The sequence below is a fragment of the Lissotriton vulgaris genome, chromosome 9 (assembly GCF_964263255.1).
Source record: "Lissotriton vulgaris chromosome 9, aLisVul1.2, whole genome shotgun sequence".
In the NCBI taxonomy this organism is placed as follows: Eukaryota; Metazoa; Chordata; class Amphibia; order Caudata; family Salamandridae; genus Lissotriton; species Lissotriton vulgaris.
In genome coordinates, this window is record NC_141697.1 from 231,254,604 (window position 1) to 231,273,511 (window position 18,908).

The following is an 18,908-nucleotide window of genomic DNA, read 5'->3' on the forward strand; positions in this document are numbered from 1 at the left end:
GCTTATGCTAAATTTTTTGAGCCATACCCGACAATTCTATAAGACCTTGATCGCCCATTCAGGGCTCAATAAAGCGCCTATAATCAACAGCTACACTTTTGCCCATCCAGGGCGGAAGCTCACACTATAAGGTCCAGGTTACGATGTAGAAATGGACATATGTCTACATAATATGTTATTGTGAATACCGTAGCCTTTGAAGAAGAACAATGCTTGAAAAATATCTCAGCATGCACGCATTTTGATAAAAAAAGAGTAACTTGTTGCCCAAATGATTTTAATTTGCACTAGAGCACTTTATTATACACAACGCCTTGTTGATAAAACGAATGTATTAGCGTATTTGCACACTAAAAGATGGCCGCTGCTATATTTTCCTACCATAATGAAAACCGTCATTTATGTTTATGATGTGAATAAGGAATGTGGCTTTAAATGGCGTTGTGTAGTATTGCACAGGTGAACACTGACGAAGCCTTCTGGCGAAACGCGTCAGTTGTGGGGGTAGGGGCCTGAATTAAAAATTCACAACTTATGGTATCGTGTGCTGGTCGTTTGTCTAGCCGCGTTGGAGTGGACTGTTCTTGAATATATTCATCCAAAAAACGCTCTGACAGAGTGCTGGAGGCCCCGAGGGAGGTGGCGTGCGTTCCGGTCGAGCCAGCCGGAAAAACGTATAAACCAAACAGCAAGATGCACGCTCTCAGCAGCTGCCACAGACCACACGAACAGGTACAATCCAAGGGTGTTTATTCCACAAGCTACATGTTTCGGCTTCTCACAAGCCTTGTTCACGCAAGTGAAAGATCATGTGCACACAGTTTAAATTGTATAACAAACAAAATAGAAAGTGGACTGCGGGTAGACTAGTGGCTGACATGTTACGTGAATACAAAAACAAAGTGACCAAAGTCAAGCAAATATCCAAGATAATCGTGACATTCTGGTAAATGTTAACCTATGTCCGACAACGATAAATGTCAAGGACATAATGCAAGGATTTCCAAAATTGAAAAACCGAGCAAAAAACCCCCACAAAATATGGCATAAGCATAGGGCCACTAGGTGGATGATGATAAACATAAATGAACACATTATACACCTAGAAACATGTAAATCATCATGTCAAAAGTGTAACAAAAGCAATGAACATCGGACCCGGAAAAATCGACTTGTGCTGTCTCTGCCATTAAAGAGACAGTACCACAATAACAGTCGGAACCCGAGGTAAAGGTTTGTGGTGAGGGGAAATGAACCTGTTAAAACATGACACAGGTTAAAGAAAAATGAAAAAGAACAGTACTTGAGAGGGAAGATCAGGTCACTGTCAAATGTGCCTCGTGCCCTTAACCCGCAGAAGTCCAAAAGGTGTCAGTGATGCCCAAGTGGGCGTGCTCTTAGAAAGAAAAAAAAAGAAAAAAAAAAAAAAATGGCATAAACTGAGAGGTCGACACAATAACCAACAGGCACGGGAACCACTGACCCATACGGAAGATACTTTCAGTATAGGCGATGTAGATGCTCTTATCGATATCATACAACTTGACAATGAATGTAACAATGACCCTATGATATCAAGTACTTCTGGTCAAGAAACCCTGGCTGATACCCCCAGTACCACCCAATTACTGAGCGAATCTAATTTTTCTACAGATTACAGTGCTGCATCTGGGTTCAAACCCAGATCCACCTTTATTCCGCTTATGCCACATGATGCGATTGACACATTCCATGATTGTGTTAACAAAGATCTCAACAGCTTCAGACATCAAAAGAACAGACACTATAAATCCACTAATGATAACCTTTCTCTCAAACAGAGGAGAGCTTTGAAATCATTGACGGAGGACAAGACCATTGTCATTTGCCCCGCTGATAAGGGTGGCAATATTGTCATCATGGACAGGGATTTATATGTTGCGGAAGCCCATAGACAACTTTCAGAAGGGAATTTTTACACTGCTACTACTTTTGAAATATACAACAAAAGTATTATTGAACTTTGGGACAAACTTACTGTTTGGAAAGACAGGGGTATCCTAGAATGGGAAGAGTATAGATTTCTCAAAAATGATAATCCTACTCTCCCTGTACTATATTTACTCCCTAAGATCCATAAAAGTAGGGACCATCCTCCGGGAAGGCCCATTGTCTCTTCACGTGGCAGCGTTGCAGAACATGTCTCCAAATATGTGGACCACTACTTGAGAGATTGGGTTGAGGGTCTCAATAGTTATGTTAAAGACACTAAAGACTTTCTCTCCAAATTGAACAATCTTACATGGGATGATGATTATTTTCTCATCACCATGGATGTCCAATCCCTGTACACGATAATCGATCACAAACAAGGTTTGGAAGCATGTCTTCACTTTCTCAAAGGACGTGCCCTTCGTTTCAGGGAACATAGTAAAATGCTCCTCGAGATGATTGAGTACTGTCTCCAAAACAACTTTTTTCTCTTTGATGGGGCTATTTTCAAACAGGAGATTGGTACAGCGATGGGTTCGTGTTTTGCCCCAAGTTTCGCGAACCTGTTCATGGGACATTGGGATCAAACCATCTTCACGAACCCATCGCTCACCGAACCTATCAAATCAGTGGTTACCTGGTGGAGGTACATTGACGACCTCTTTTTGGTATGGAAAGGCACCAAAGACGAGGCGTTAAGTTTCATTGAGGTTCTGAACAATAACAACCTCAATATCAGACTCACATATAACATCAACAAGGTGACAGCGGAATTTCTTGATGTCAGAATTGAAATCAAGGATAACACTGTCACTACCTCCTTGTTTAGGAAACCCACCGCCGGTAACAGCATTCTTCATGCCCTCAGCAGCCATCCGGAACCTCTTAAATGGAGTATCCCATACGGCGAACTGCTGAGGGCAAAAAGAAACTGCAGCACGGAAAGCAACTACCAACTGGCAGCATCCGAAATGATAAAAAGGTTCAAACTTAGGAACTATCCCACATGGGTTCTCAAAAAAGCCAAGAATAGAGCAGACTCCATCTCACGAACTGATACCTTGCGTGAGAGAATTCCTGAAGAAACTAACAGTGAGGATGATAACACTAGACTCATCCTCACATTTAACAGAGAATCACAACAAATACACAAGATTGTCTCTAAGAACTGGAATATTCTGAAAAGCGATGCTACTATTGGGCATCTGATAGCCAACAAACCCAACATCACCTATAGAAAAGGGAGGAATATCAGAGACATCTGTGTCCGCAGTGATATTACCATCTATCCCAATAACCGTGACTTAGGTTTGACCGGTTTTTACCCATGCAGTCACTGCAAGGCCTGTAAAACCAGTACCTCTGTTAAGCAGGTTTCCTACAATGGAGTCAATAAGACCCTCAATCAATTCCTGACATGTACCACCATTTTTGTGGTTTACGTAATTGTTTGCCCTTGTGCACTGTGGTATATTGGCAGTACCACGGCACATGCCAAGAAAAGGATACTTGAACATTACCGTGCGATTGTGAATAAAGATGCCAAATATCCTGTGGCTAGACACTTCAGTGAACACCACTTTTCCAATCCTGCCCTTATGAAATTTTTCATCCTAGAGCAGATAACCAGAAATCCTAGGGGTGGTAACAGACTCCTGAAACTCAGACAGACAGAGTCAAAGTATATCATTTCCTTCCAAACCAAGGCCCCGGGAGGCCTGAATCAGGATGAAGAACTTGCAGTCCATCTTAAGGATGATTATACATAGTCTGGTTCTCTTGGTCATAGATTGTATTTGTTGTCTATCCTCCATGCTGTTTGAACTTGTTTACTTTATGTGCACATGAATGTACATGTACTGAATTTTATTCTTTTTCCTTTCTTTCCAGGATCTGTCCCACCATTTCTCTTCTGCTCCGGTTACCTTCTAAGAGCACGCCCACTTGGGCATCACTGACACCTTTTGGACTTCTGCGGGTTAAGGGCACGAGGCACATTTGACAGTGACCTGATCTTCCCTCTCAAGTACTGTTCTATTTCATTTTTCTTTAACCTGTGTCATGTTTTAACAGGTTCATTTCCCCTCACCACAAACCTTTACCTCGGGTTCCGACTGTTATTGTGGTACTGTCTCTTTAATGGCAGAGACAGCACAAGTCGATTTTTCCGGGTCCGATGTTCATTGCTTTTGTTACACTTTTGACATGATGATTTACATGTTTCTAGGTGTATAATGTGTTCATTTATGTTTATCATCATCCACCTAGTGGCCCTATGCTTATGCCATATTTTGTGGGGGTTTTTTGCTCGGTTTTTCAATTTTGGAAATCCTTGCATTATGTCCTTGACATTTATCGTTGTCGGACATAGGTTAACATTTACCAGAATGTCACGATTATCTTGGATATTTGCTTGACTTTGGTCACTTTGTTTTTGTATTCACGTAACATGTCAGCCACTAGTCTACCCGCAGTCCACTTTCTATTTTGTTTGTTATACAATTTAAACTGTGTGCACATGATCTTTCACTTGCGTGAACAAGGCTTGTGAGAAGCCGAAACATGTAGCTTGTGGAATAAACACCCTTGGATTGTACCTGTTCGTGTGGTCTGTGGCAGCTGCTGAGAGCGTGCATCTTGCTGTTTGGTTTATATATATATATATATATATACACACACACACACGTACATATATATACACACATATATACACACACACATATATACACATACATACAACATTTTAATATTTAAAAATGTTTAATATATGGCTTTCGGTTTTTGTAAGGGGTTTTTAAAAAAATCGGTTTCAGGCAGGAGTAGTGTATTAGCTAGTTAGGAGGTTTAAGGATTCAGAGATGGGAATAGTGTAGCAGTAGTATTTCTTTTAGGGTTCGGAGATGATAGTGAGAAGGGGTGGTAAGGGATTTTTATAGTTCAGTGATGAAGAGTGTGTAAGATATTGGATCTTTGGTTAACTGGGGTGTGAGCCCTGGTCAAGCCGCAAACCCAATCCTTGTCGGGGTATGGCACATGCAAACCACAAATTAACCTGTGCTCAACCCCCTGGTAGTTTGGCACAGAGCGGTAAGGCTTAAATTAGAGGAAATGTGTGAAGTATTTCTGTAACACTTCAAACAGTGACAACACACCACAAAAGGAGCCCACAACAGTATTAGAAACGTAGAGTGACATTTTATAAATAAAACAAGATGTAAATGGCAATAATTCAACCAGTAGAACCAGAGTTATAGTTTTTTTAAGAATTCATAGAAAATAGCACCAAAAAGTTTAAAACTGTGGATATCCGGTTATGCTACACCTGGACAAAGTGACAAATTCAGGCCGATCACTATGGAGCACAGGCCAGCTACAAGCACCCAGTTAGGCACGCTGGACAAAGTACTTTTGTCCAGCGAGCGTTGTGAGGATGCGCGTCGAAGATGCGTATCGCAGCCAAAGCGTGGGGCCGGTAACGAGAGGCAGCATGACTGCAATGCGTGGTCTTGCCGTGTCATAGAGGGTCCCGTCAACAAGGACTTGCTATGGAAAGTCCAGAGCCAAGGATGTGGCACGCAGTTGGGGTGATGCGTCAGTTCCAAAGAGCTGTGAGGCTGTGGAGTCCAGTAAGGTAGAAACAATTGTTCACGAGCAGCTCATTTTAAGGAAAAGTTTATCATTTATATCAAATATATGAATTATTGCAACATACTCTCTCAAGAGCACAAGGAGGGAGTGATACCTCCTAGAAGTGTAAATTAATTTCAACTTATAATTTCTTTTCTGTGACGTCTATTAATGAAGTAGCCCAAGAATGTATCAGTTCGCAATCACATCAGTCGAAGTGAGTGGCATTTATTTTTTGAAAAAATTATCAATGGGAGACGCGAGGGGCATAGTTGCGATGCGCAGTTGGGGCGATGCGTCGGTTCGGAGGTCTGCAGCGGCGATGCAGGTCTTTGCGACGGGCCCAAACCACGCAGTGGGGGAGATGAGTCAGTTGTGCTCGGGGAGGCTGCACGCACCAGAGGAGATGCGTCTGTTCGGCTGGATCCACAGAAGCTGGCAAGCACCTTAGGCTAACTTCCAAGGGGCAAGAAGGACTCACAGATGGTAGAATTCAGGTGCAAGATTGTTGGAAGCCTGTTATGTCGCAGAGGCTCAGATCAGGAGGCCAGCCAACTAGCCCCTGGAGTCACTCTGGGTTGAAGACCTGAAGGTCCAGTCCTTCTCACCCAGACAAAAGGGCAGCAGGGAACAGGTCAGCAAAGCAGGAGTCCAGCAGTGTTGCAGTCCCTCAGCAGCACAGCAGCCCTTCCTGGCACATTATCCACAGGTCCAAAAGTGTACTAAAGAACTGGTGCCTGTGGTCCGTCTTATATACCATGGTGTCCTGGTTCTGGAAGGTGGGAGAAGCTTCTAGACAGTGCCTTTGAAGGGCATGGAATTCCCTACGGCCTTTGCCCTGGCTCCAAGCTGGCTGAGGTGACAATGCCGGGTTGTTAGGTCCTTTGTGTGAAGGCAGAGCACAGCCTATTCAAGTGTAAGTGGGGCTGTGCAACACTCCTCCCTCACATCCTGCCAGTGATAGTCCAACTACGCCCTCTATTATGTGGACTATTATGTGTATTACTAGGAGGAATTAACAAAGCGCCCAACTGTCACTCACATCCAGTCATGTGACACAGAGACAGGCTCCAGGCATCGAACGGCTAAGGCAAGAAAATGACAGCTTTCTAAAGGTGTCATTTTCAGAACTGCTATTTAAAATCAGATTTCACCATGAATTAGGATTTTAAATTAGGATTCCAGAGACACCAAACATGAAGTGGTTATTTCTTTCCATTTAGAAATTACACGTATAAAATTTAATAACACAACTCCAATGTTATTTTATGGGAGAGATAGACCTTACAGTAGTGAAAAACTAATTTAGGAGTTTTTTACTACCAGGACATGAAAAGCTTAAAAGTAAATGTCCAACTTTTTAAATACATTGCACCCTGCCCTCTGGGCTGTTCAGGGCCTACCTTAGGGAGGACTTATATGAATTAAAAAGGAAGGCTTGGCAGAAGGTTTATTTTACCAGGTAGATATGGCAGCGCACACACAAGGTCTGCAATGGCATGCTTGAGGAATTTTAAAAGAGCTACTTAAGTGAGTGGTACCATCAGTGCTGCAGACCCACTAGTAGCATTTAATTATTTACAGGCACTTGACACATGTAGTGCCCCTTTACTAGGGAATTACAAGTGGATTAAATAGGCCAGCTGGGTTTAAGCTAATTTTACCATGTTTTAGGGAGAGAGCACAATCACTTTAGCAATGACTAGCAATGGTAAAGTTCACAAGAGTCCTATGGCCAGTCAAAACAAATTCACCAAAAAGTGGGGGGTAAAAGGCAAAAAGGTTTGGGTGTGACCCTGCAGAAAGGGCCAGGTCCAACAGAGTTTTAGGATCAGTAAGGGATTTTTAGGCTACAGGTATGGGTAGTAACAAGACGTAATGGAGATTTTAGGGTTCAGGAATGGGAGATGGACAGGAATAGTAAGAGGTTTTTAGTGTTCAGGGATGTGCACCGTTTAGGGGTAGTAAGGACTTTGTACAGTTTGGGATGGGTTGTGTATGCAGGTAGTAAGGAGAAATAGGGATCAGGAATTGGAACGGGCAGTGTGTAATGGTGGGAAAGCGTTTTTCGAGTTGAGGGGTGGATTGTGTACAGGGGTAGTAACGAGCCTTTAGAGTTCAGGGCTTAGTAATGTACAGGGGTAGCAAGAGTTTTCTAGGATTCAGGGATGGGTAGTATTTTGGAGTAGCAAGTCGTTTTTAGTGCTTGTGGATGGGCAAACCTAATTAATTTATTTTAAGTAAAATAATTTAAATTGAATAGGAATTAAAATAAATGTAAATAAATTCAAATTACATTTAAGGAGAATTATAATTTTATTCTAAAAAGGTTAACACTTAAATAATTGTAAACAAATTAACTACTTTAAAGAAATAAAACATACGTAAGTGTGTGTGTGCATGCAGGAGCTAGAAATATTATTTACTAACTTATCTGGAAATCAACAGTACTCCCCATGGAAAGGAATGGAAAGTTACTCCTGATGTACATACCCAGATGTAACAGCATATAAAGTATCTACTGATATTCTTAATTAAGCGACTTCACAATCAAAAATAAAGCAAATGCAGGAGTAATTTTTCTTCTGTACATTGCTTGCTAAATCTTACCTGTAGGGTCTAGGAACATCTTGTAAACCTTTGCATCATCTTTACGCCCCAATTCCACATGATTGGGCTGATCTGCTTTCACCAAGTCAATCCTGCATGGAAAACAATGAGCTGCATCAGAGAACCAAAACTTTCAAGTATTTCCTTGTTACCATACAACATTTTCAATGTTTGTTAATACTTAGCTGAAAAGTCCTTCCATTTCTTGAATTTATTTTTACAGTAGAACAGTATCATTGCTTTAGAGGCATACATCTTTTGCAAAATTACAAAAATTCATAAGAACACTGTTACAATAGAAAGAATTACCGCCTACTTACCTACCGTAGCACCACTGTGATAAAGGCATATGAAACCATAATAACCCAGCCAAAGCCATCAGCTACCATATTCTCAGGCCTAATATTGCCTCCCATGAAGCAGAAAAAGGTATTAGTTCAATACTAAAGGCAGGGTTGATAGTACCTTGGCACACCCTTCAGCATTTCTCATGGCACACAACCATCACCTGTGTCTTATGTGGAGTGTGCATTAGAGTCCCTATGCATTCTTGCTGTTCTAAAAATGAAACATCTGACAAAAAGAGACAAAGGTGCAACCCAAAAGATTGATATATTTGTATTGCACCAAAATACCCAACATTGACAGAAAAGGAAAATCATTCCAGTGACCAATAGGAAATGAAACCTCATGGTATCCACCAAACGAAAGATTAGTAAACTTAATTTAAAAAGCATAGAACGTATATTGGGCAAAGTATCAACAAGGTCAGAAAAAGTATAATGTCCAAAGTGGAAGAAGTGCAAGTGGAATCAGTGGGAAGTTACATTCTTAGCAAAGGCAAAAAGCAAATGTTTTGCAAGTGAATCAAGGCTGTTTACGACATGCAGTGATAAGCACAACATTGCAAAAGTCCTGTTTGGGAGCCGTGGCAGCTCATCAGCCAATATGCCTCTCACGAAATGTAACATGAAAAATGGCTAAATGGCTCCCACTCTGAATGTGTCAGGATCAGACGTTCAGGTTGGGTGTTTAAAGCATCAGAACAATGCCTGCCCCTTCTATCCTCGTGCCCTAAAGTACATCCCTGCGCATTGCTTTATGACCCATCCCTCCAAAGTATATATGGTCCCCCTTTCAACTTCATGAAATTGGCATACCCCCGATTGGCATATTGCCAAGTCCCCAGTGTATGGGACTACCGTGTATCCAGGGTCTATAAGTTAGATTTCACACAAGGACTGGAGCCCTCATTGTGCTAGTCATGACTGCAGGCCTATCTAGTTATTCAGGTTTAAACTGCAAATCCGACCCGTCAAACTAAACCTTTTTTGACAGGCCTAAACCCTCCTAAAAATGTACTCCAAAGTTGGCCTTACTGTTTATTATGGCAGGACACATGGTAAGTAGGACATGTAAAGGTCTAATGTTAAACATGCCCTCACAGTGAAAAAGCCCTCAAAGGCATATCAGTGTGGAAGGGTTAGCTATTCTATAGGACGCATTGGGATACAATATTAAATGTAATATTGCGATTTCCACTTAGGACACAGCGCACATTTGTTTGCCTTTTTGAAACATTAATTTCAGTCAAATTCACTGGATAAGTCCGTTTTGTAACAAATATTTTGGAAAAGCGGACTTTCTAAAAGTTACTTTTGCCCGGCCTGAAGTCCCTTGTGGTAAATATGCATTTTTGTTCTTTCTGCCTACTAGTAATTAGCATTGCAATCTGTGTGAATGAGGTGTGAAGTTGCTTCCAGGATTGAGACAAAGCAAGCATTTGAAATGCAATCAGTCTTGCATTTGTGAAAGAGCTATTGGCGTTGTAAATGACAATGTTTTTGACTTAAGTCGTCCAATGTTACCTTTCCTTCTCAAATTAACACATTTAACATATGAAACAGTACTCCACATAATGCAGTGCGAGTACTATTAACAGGTGAATAGAGACGTGTGTAGTCACGACAAGTTCCTGTAACAATTTCCAAAGAAGCAGGGATCCTTGGAGACAGAGCACCATTGCTCTGACGGTGGCCTCTGGTCGCAAATTCAGAAAAGTCCTGCTGCCATTGACTACAAGCACCAGGTCGCTACCTGACAAGAACAACTCTCTCGGCATCTGTCAGGGGCGCAGCCGCCCAGCCACCAGCCATGTGCGTGCCAACTACTGACCAGAGCACGGTCCGGCTACCAACAAGATACAGCTTGGTAAAAGTATGCCACCGGCAAAGATATTAAGCAGGAAAGATAGCTCAGTGGGTCACCACAAAGATAAGCATGAAATGTGTTAAGTCTGTTATTATGCCAGCTAGGCAAATGGAACAAAAACAAAAGATTACCTGTGTAAAGGAAATGCAATCACAAGAGAGCGAAAAGAGGGTGCCAACGATAAAAGAGATGAGGTGAAAGATGTGCAAATGGATGAGATGCGGAGAGAAAAAAGTCATACATGTTTAACATAGAGTGAACATTTCCACAGGCCCCAGTAATGATTATTTCACAGTCTCACAATCGGAACATTTTTAATATTAATTATTGAGAACCAAATCATTGCTGTTACTCATTTAACTTAAATAGCTAACTATTGACAAAGAAATCACAGAAATATAGTTTATGTGTTTAAGCCATGCTCTTAATTACACAGGCCACATCCCTTTTAGAAGCCCTCTCCAAGTTTTTCATCCCACTTAAAGCGTTGCCAGCTGTCTTTCTCATACGTATCGATGCATTTGTGTGCTAAACTCATTGCACATACAGAGTTAATGTGTACAAATGTGTGTGCCTTGTACATAAAAAAATAAAATTATAAAAAAGGTGTTCACGCTATCAAACGTGCGGAAATAACGCCATGCAAATAATACCAAGCATCCCCTTAACAGAATCCTGGATGGGTTTTATTTGACTGGATATCTAAATTGCCTAGATATAATTGCAGGGGCTAGTTTTAGGCCTCCTTCGGATGGAAGCAGTTGTGTGTGTGTGTTCGTATTTGTAACATACAAAGGGCGCCCTGTGCACTGCTTACTCAAAATGATTCTTTTTCAGTGCAGGATACATGAGGAGGAAGCACGTGACTTATTTATCCTGGTTTTGGAAATCATGGTTTGACCCAGTGTTCCATTTCCAGTCGAGGGGGTCGAGATAATTGAACTGTTTTGTGAAGCTTGCCACAAGGCACGTGCTCTGCAGTTGTGGCATTTTAACTCATAAATACGTTCCATGGGCTGTAGAGAGGGTTTAGGATGCGAGGAGCCCTGCTTGAATATTGCTAACTTGTAAAGCGTCACGTGCACCTTTTTGCTACTTCACAGTTTCTCCCCTTCTCCCTGTCTCGCCCTCCCCCCTCATCGTATTTCTGGCACTCTGCTTTCTCCTCGTCGCCTTTCTTTCCAGCTTTCGGACCAATGCCTGTGGGAGCTTCCTAGAGAGCTATAGAGGAGACAGGCTTTGGATTATCTCCCTGGCTGTCACCTACCCACTCGGTCTTTGGGCTGACTCTCCCTTTATCTCTTTTCCGTCTCCCTCCTCACTCCATCTCTCCCCTTTCCCTCTCTATTTGTCTCTCCGGACATTGGACACAGTTCTTCCTTGTCTCTCTGCTATGGCTCCTTCCTCCCCTCCTTTCCTATAAATTCTCTCAACCTTGTTGTTTGTTTACTGTACCTAACTACGCTATTGTAACTGATGTAATTTGTAATGCAATATTCCTCTGTTATAGCGCTCTGATACCTCCAGGTCTAGCCAGCTTTATAATCCTTTTGATGCAAGTTCCCCTGGTTACGTGCTCTGATACCGCCGGGTCTAGATAGCGCTGTATAACCTTTGCAAATAAAATAAAAGCAGTTTTTTTCCTGAACGCCGAGACCTATGCAACATGGCTGATGACCGGTGGAGCTGCTTGACAGCTAATGAGGAGATTCGCCTGGTTTCCCCCTTGACCATTACCTACCCAGCCGGACATTGGGCATTGAGCCTCCTCGTCTCCCCGCCATTACTCCTTCCTCCCCTCCATCCTAAGAAATATTGAAACATTGTTTATGTGTACTGTACCTTACTATGCTCTTGTATCTGATGTAACTTGTAACACAACAATCCTAAATGTGAAGAGCTCCGATACCCTCTTGGGTCAAGTTTGCGCTATATAAAACTTTATAAACAAAATAAAATACAAATAAGGCGCTTTACAACAAATCTGGACTGCTCGGTTTACACACACCACAAAATAATAGCACCCACACTTACAAAAAGCCTACATAAGGCTCGGCACATAAATAAACCAAACTGCCCATGTTGTCCCCGCTCGCCCCTTATTTATTGCCAGAGTAGCTATTTGTGGAGTGTTTCCAGTAGGGTGACCAACTAGCATAGGTGCAAATTCAGGACGGTGAGTGTAAAAAATTCAGGACAAAGGGTCAAAATTCAGGAAACAGACTGCATGAGCTATAATTGGCTGCACACCTCCTAGTGTTATGGTATTATTGTGGGTCTGAGCAGTTAGATAGAAGTTGACATTACTATATCATGCCCTGGCTAGCCACATATCAGCCCTCCTTATTTTAGCTATATGTTGGAAATAGTATACTGATTGGCCAGTTTAATTTCTGTGAGCTTTAAACTACAGATACTCATTGATGCACAGAAGTGTGCTAAAGACTAGAAACTGTATACGCTGTTGAGGCATTATGTGGGGCAGAAGGAGGCACTGTCTTTTACATACCGAACATTTTCTATTTAAATGGAAGTAAAATGCAATCATGCAGTTTTACTGAAATATCTATATAGCGCACAAATACTAATGTGTGGAAATGTGGTTTCAGCAAATATGTATCATTTGAACATCACCAAGTACAGTGTCTTGATTGTTTTGCTCCTATTAAAACTGTTTCCAGCGCACTTCTGAATTACCAACAAGTGGCCCATTTGTGGTTTCTTGACTGCTGGTAGATTTTAAAACTTTTGCACTGTTTTTTTGCAGATATTTAAAAGTTGTTGTGTTACAAACAAACGGACAGCTTACAGCCTTTGTTTTCGTACCCTCAAGAAAATTTGGGAACATGGTGCATTCTACAGCACATTTGTCATTATATATCCATTGTATTAGCTTCTAAAGCATAGTAAATAATGACTTTACTGTGCACCAGGATACGACAGTCTTTGATGGGGCTCTTCAATGATTCCCTCACTATCACCAACAATGCCTCTCATCTCTCCACAGCCTCTCGCTCATATGCATTTAATTTGTTTTATAGCCCTTCTCCTATCAGTACAAGTGGTCAGAGCACTTTACATCACATACACATACAGAGAAAATGAATCATACATGTGTAAATCAGTGTATAGTAAATTTTACTTAAGATAATGGGGGCTACAAGGTGTAATCATTCTTTCATCCAGCATTCAGCCTTTCATCATTCATTCTGTCCTTCCCTCTGTGTGCCCATCCATATCTAAACACACCCAACCATTTGCAAACCTTTCCATCATGTATCCTTCCATCAATCATTTCACTCATCCATCCATTATCCATCCACCCTATCCATCCGTACACTCATCCATTCAGCCATTTACCCTTTCACCCATCCAGCCATCCTTTCACTTCCTCATCCATCCACCCAGTCACTCATCCTACCACTCATTCACCCTTTCAGTCATCCATCCATCCATCCTCCCTTTCTCTCCATTTCCCTTTCATTCAGCCATCCATCCTTACATTCAGCCATCCTTTCATTCAGCCATTCATCCCTACATCCATCCACCCACCCGTCCATCCATCCATCCATCCATCCACTCATCTACTCATCCACTCATGAATCCATCTATTGACCCACTCATCTATCCTTTCACTCATCCATCATCTCTCATCCATACACCCTTTCAGTCCTTCACTCATCTATCCATCCTTTTGTCCATCTACCCTCCCTTTCACTCACTCATCCATCCTTACATCCACCCTTTCACTCATCCATCCATTCACCCTTTCACTCGCCGATGATTCACTCTTCACTTATCCATCCATCCACCCATTTACCCATCCATCTACTCTTACACCCCTACATCCATCTATTTGCTGTTTCTTTGATTCATCCTTCTACTTACCCATCCATCCTCACATTGTCCATCCATTCACCCTGTCATTAATCCATTCACCCCTTCACTAATCCATCCAGGATCCACCCATCCCTTCCATTACACATTCACCCACCTTTTCACAGTAAGTATGAGCTGAGCCTTTGTCTGCAGAGTTGCAGATTGAAGAGGCCCATCAAGAATTTCACCCATGCTGTTGCTCCCAAAGCAAGGGGTGGGGTGGGGGAGGGTTCACTATCCCCCTGCACATAGGCAATCTGAAAATTCGGAAGTCATGAGTCATGCATGATGTACAGTGCCAGGACTTGAGAGGTCTGTGACATGGTTTTGTTTCCAGGGCTTTACGTTGGATGAAAAAACTGGGAGGTCTCTCCAAAGGGGGTGCTCGATGTAATTAAGGGAGTGGCTCAAAACCCCTAAGCTAAAATTCTGTGCTTAGCAGAGTGCTGCCCGACAGATATTTTGCTGCTTCTGTCATTGCATACAGATATAGAATACAAAAAGTAACGTTACCCCTACAACAAGCCAGAACTATTGGCTTTGTCAATGGTTACTAGTTGCAAAAAATAAAAAACTGCAACCATGGCTTAGATGAATATAATATTGAAAATGCATCAGTTCTAAAATGATGAAACTGTGAAAGAACTATAACCCCTTCTTTTCAACTTGTTTCACCGCCTTCTTTTCATGAACTGGATTCTCACTTCGCAGCATGGGCGTTTTTGTAAATTTCCTCCATCTGACAGAATGCCCTGCCCTAGACCGATTATGCAAAAACAACAGGTGATGGACCGAATGTGGATCAATGTCACACACTCACCCTAGTCCAAAGATCTGGGCCCAAATCCATCGTTTTTTTGCACTCCACACCACCCTGGGTTAGACAATGGCGATATGCAAATCAGCTCTGACCCTGTGCCCCATGGGAACAGTCCAGTCCGAACTACAAAAGCCATGTCCTTCCCAGAACGGAATCAAGCATCCGAGGACCGGACCGGTTTCGAGGTAACACCTCTCATCAGCCCGGCTAGCTTGACTCCAGTGGTGTGGAGTGCCTGGGACCCACGTCTGGGCATCCCCAGCGCACTTAGGGCGGAATATGCAAAAACAACAGGTGATGGACCGAATGTGGATCAATGTCACACACTCACCCTAGTCCAAAGATCTGGGCCCAATTCCATCGTTTTTTTGCACTCCACACCACCCTGGGTTAGACAATGGCGATATGCAAATCAGCTCTGACCCTGTGCCCCATGGGAACAGTCCAGTCCGAACTACAAAAGCCATGTCCTTCCCAGAACGGAATCAAGCATCCGAGGACCGGACCGGTTTCGAGGTAACACCTCTCATCAGCCCGGCTAGCTTGACTCCAGTGGTGTGGAGTGCCTGGGACCCACGTCTGGGCATCCCCAGCGCACTTAGGGCGGAATATGCAAAAACAACAGGTGTGGAGTGCAAAAAAACGATGGATTAGGACCCAGATCTTTTGACTGGGTTGAATGTGTGACATTGATCCTCATTCGGTCCATCACCTGTTGTTTTTGCAAACTCGCTATAAGTGTACTGGGGATGCCCAGACGTGGGTCCCAGGCACTCCACACCACTGGAGTCAAGCTAGCCGGGCTGATGAGAGGTCTTACCTCGAAACCGGTCCGGTCCTCGGATGCTTGATTCCGTTCTGGGAAGGACATGGCTTTTGTAGTTCGGACTGGACTGTTCCCATGGGGCACAGGGTCAGAGCTGATTTGCATATCGCCATTGTCTAACCCAGGGTGGTGTGGAGTGCAAAAAAACGATGGATTAGGACCCAGATATTTTGACTGGGTTGAATGTGTGACATTGATCCTCATTCGGTCCATCACCTGTTGTTTTTGCAAACTGCCCTAGACCGAGGCAGGAGAAGGCTACCACATGCAGTAACAGCTCAGACTGGTCCATTGTCATTCTGTATGTGACAATCAGCCGGCAAACAGAATGACAATGGGTGGGGTGTGGCTGCTCTCGTGCTCCGAGGAAGAGTGCAAGGCGGCACCATCAGGGAGCTGAGGTTTCTCGCAGGCAAACAGTGCTGCTCCTTTCAAACTCCAAAATTACGGACAAAAGGCGTCTGCAAAGGGATCATCAAGGACAACAGACGTGAGATGCAACTCATGGACGGTCCGTGAATTTTACAGACAGTTAGTCACCCTAGTTTCCAGAACGTGATATAGTAAGGAGATGCTGTGTAGGAATTAATCATTAATTCAGACCAAGTAATATTTGTTTTGCACTTGAACATGTTCTTGTGATCTGCCGTCTTCAAGGCACTCACAAACAGACCGAACACCTACATTAGGTGCATGCTATGCAGCCTGCTAGTGCCAAGAGACGGCTCCGTTTAGAGTGGTGCACTATGGGAGTGTTCAAGTATGGGACTGAGGAAACCCTTACACTTTTTTGATGAGCACTATTCAATCTTTACACCTTGACCTTCAAAATTTCTCATAGGTTTACACAGCGTCAGTTCAATGACTGCGTCAGTGTGTGACGTCACCCCCAACCCCCAGCTGTGCTCGGGTGCGCAGACACAGTTCAGGGCACAGGCCTTCGGTAAAAAATCTGTTTAAATACACACATTTTCAAAAAGCTACCTTTTATAGTGGTTTAAAACATTTCATGTTATTCCTTCATGTTTATCGTCTTCCATTGGATGTGCTGCTGCTTCTGGCTGATCGTGTCAAGTAAGGATAGGCAACATAGACACCGGTGTCCTGGAGGAGGTGGGCTTGGGTCATGGAAGACACATACAGCCAGTCACGGAAGAAGGGGACAATACGTACCAACAGGACTTTGCTATAAAGGGGTTTCGCTGGTGCTTGAAGAATTTCAGGGATCTACAACCTGAGAGAATCTCCTCTTGCAAAAGTTATTTTAATAAACAAAATTGGTATGTGTATATATTTCGGTACATTAATTAAAAAGCAAGCAACTGAAACTGCCAGGGTTTGCACCCGGCACTTGTTGATTGTGTGCGTAGTTAACCAACCCTGTGAGCCGTCCTAGGATTAAATCTAAGGCAGCCGTAAAGAAGGACAGCACGCGCATGTTTACTTGGGGGAGGGGGGGTTGGAAGGTGGACCAGTGTGAGGCCTGTGCCACAAGTAAACGGGATCAGAGAGAGCATTCCGGAAGAAAGAAAGCTGTAACTGCCTTCTCAAGGGGCTGAGATGAAAAAGGATGCCAGTGCACAACTAAAAGACTGTCAGAACACAAAGTGAAAAAAACGTTTGTGAAAGGATACCTGGGAGGAGCCAGACTCTAGAGGGTGGGACATAGCAGGCAACTACACCATTGAGAAGCAAACTTTTGAGAGTGATGCTCCCCCTAACCAACCAGCAGTGGGGGGTAGAATGAAAGCCAGCATACTGAATACAGCATGTCTTCCATATGAATGTATGATGGTATTCCGTATCCGTTCAGGAAATATGCATTCAGAACACCGTCTTTTGAATGAATGCGTCTTTAGGACGCATTTGTTCAGCACGCAAGTCATTTAAACTACTTGCCTTAGGGGGTGCTGGATGTTGGAATAGTTTAATTTACTATTCCAACTCCAGTCGGCGCAACAGTAGGGAAGGTGTTGGATTTTAAATCCAACAACATTTCACCAATGCACCTCCCTAAATGCAAGTTCTTTAAAACGGCTTCCGTGCTGAAGGAATGAGTGCTAATGCTGCATTTGCCGGCGCTTCTTTGGCACAGCGTGATTCCGGCTTCGTCCAAAAGGACATTTCCCCTTACAGACAGTGCATGCGCCCCTTAGGCTCGACCAAATGACTTGGGTGTAGGAAGGTGTTGTTGTGCCATTGACAAGACGGCCTGTGTGCTGGGCCCAAGCACTTGATTAACTTCAAAGAGACCTACCCCGTCACGAGTAGACGTAACTAACACCCAGGTCTGTACCCTTCTATTGTCCCCCCAGCCGGACCGGATTCCATCATAGTGAGGTCCTTATTAACATTATGGTGTCAGATCATGCTGGAGAATTAAGATCTGCTTGACAGGTCTTATGGGTTTTTTCATATGACATTTGGGGAGTATTTAAATGGAGGGAAACAGAAAGCCAAAACAATTTCTTTCTATCCACTGTCTGGTTGCTGAAAGCTTAATGTTGTCCTACCAGACTTCTGTCTCTCAGTTTGTTGGGAGTACAGGGGTGCCTAAAACTGGATCTTAGTATTAGATGTAGAAGGACACTAAGATTACAATAGTACACTTCCCACACACACCCAGGCCTCAGATCCCAGGTTTAGTGTGGCTTAAAACTTTGGCAACCGTTAAAATGTCCAAAGTGGGTGTTAACCCTGGAAAGTTGGCATTTTCAGGTGCCCACTTCACAACACTCTTGGAAGATCAAAAGCGGACTGAACCTGCTGTCTGAAAAAAGCCTAGAAGACTGGATCTGCTCTCCCTCAGGTACCCAGGACAAACAGGTGTAGTCCAAGGGCCAAAGGTTTACCTTCTGTAAATGCTACAGGGACACAACAAGCTACAAGAGGCCTTTTCCTGCAACTGGATGTAGACTGGACGAAGTGCCTCCCCTGAGGTCCTGGGCAGATTTAGAAGGGTAC

At 43.2% G+C, this 18,908-nt stretch overlaps 1 protein-coding gene across 1 annotated transcript in view; it reads right to left on the reverse strand.

The window, feature by feature from the left end:
* VPS18 (VPS18 core subunit of CORVET and HOPS complexes) overlaps positions 1-18,908 on the reverse strand; it is a 68,530-nt gene that overhangs the window by 25,416 nt on the left and 24,206 nt on the right. Inside the window, exon 3 of the mRNA XM_086937366.1 lies at positions 8,209-8,300. Coding sequence (XP_086793492.1) covers positions 8,209-8,300 — 92 coding nt within the window. The remainder of the gene's footprint in view (positions 1-8,208; positions 8,301-18,908) is intronic.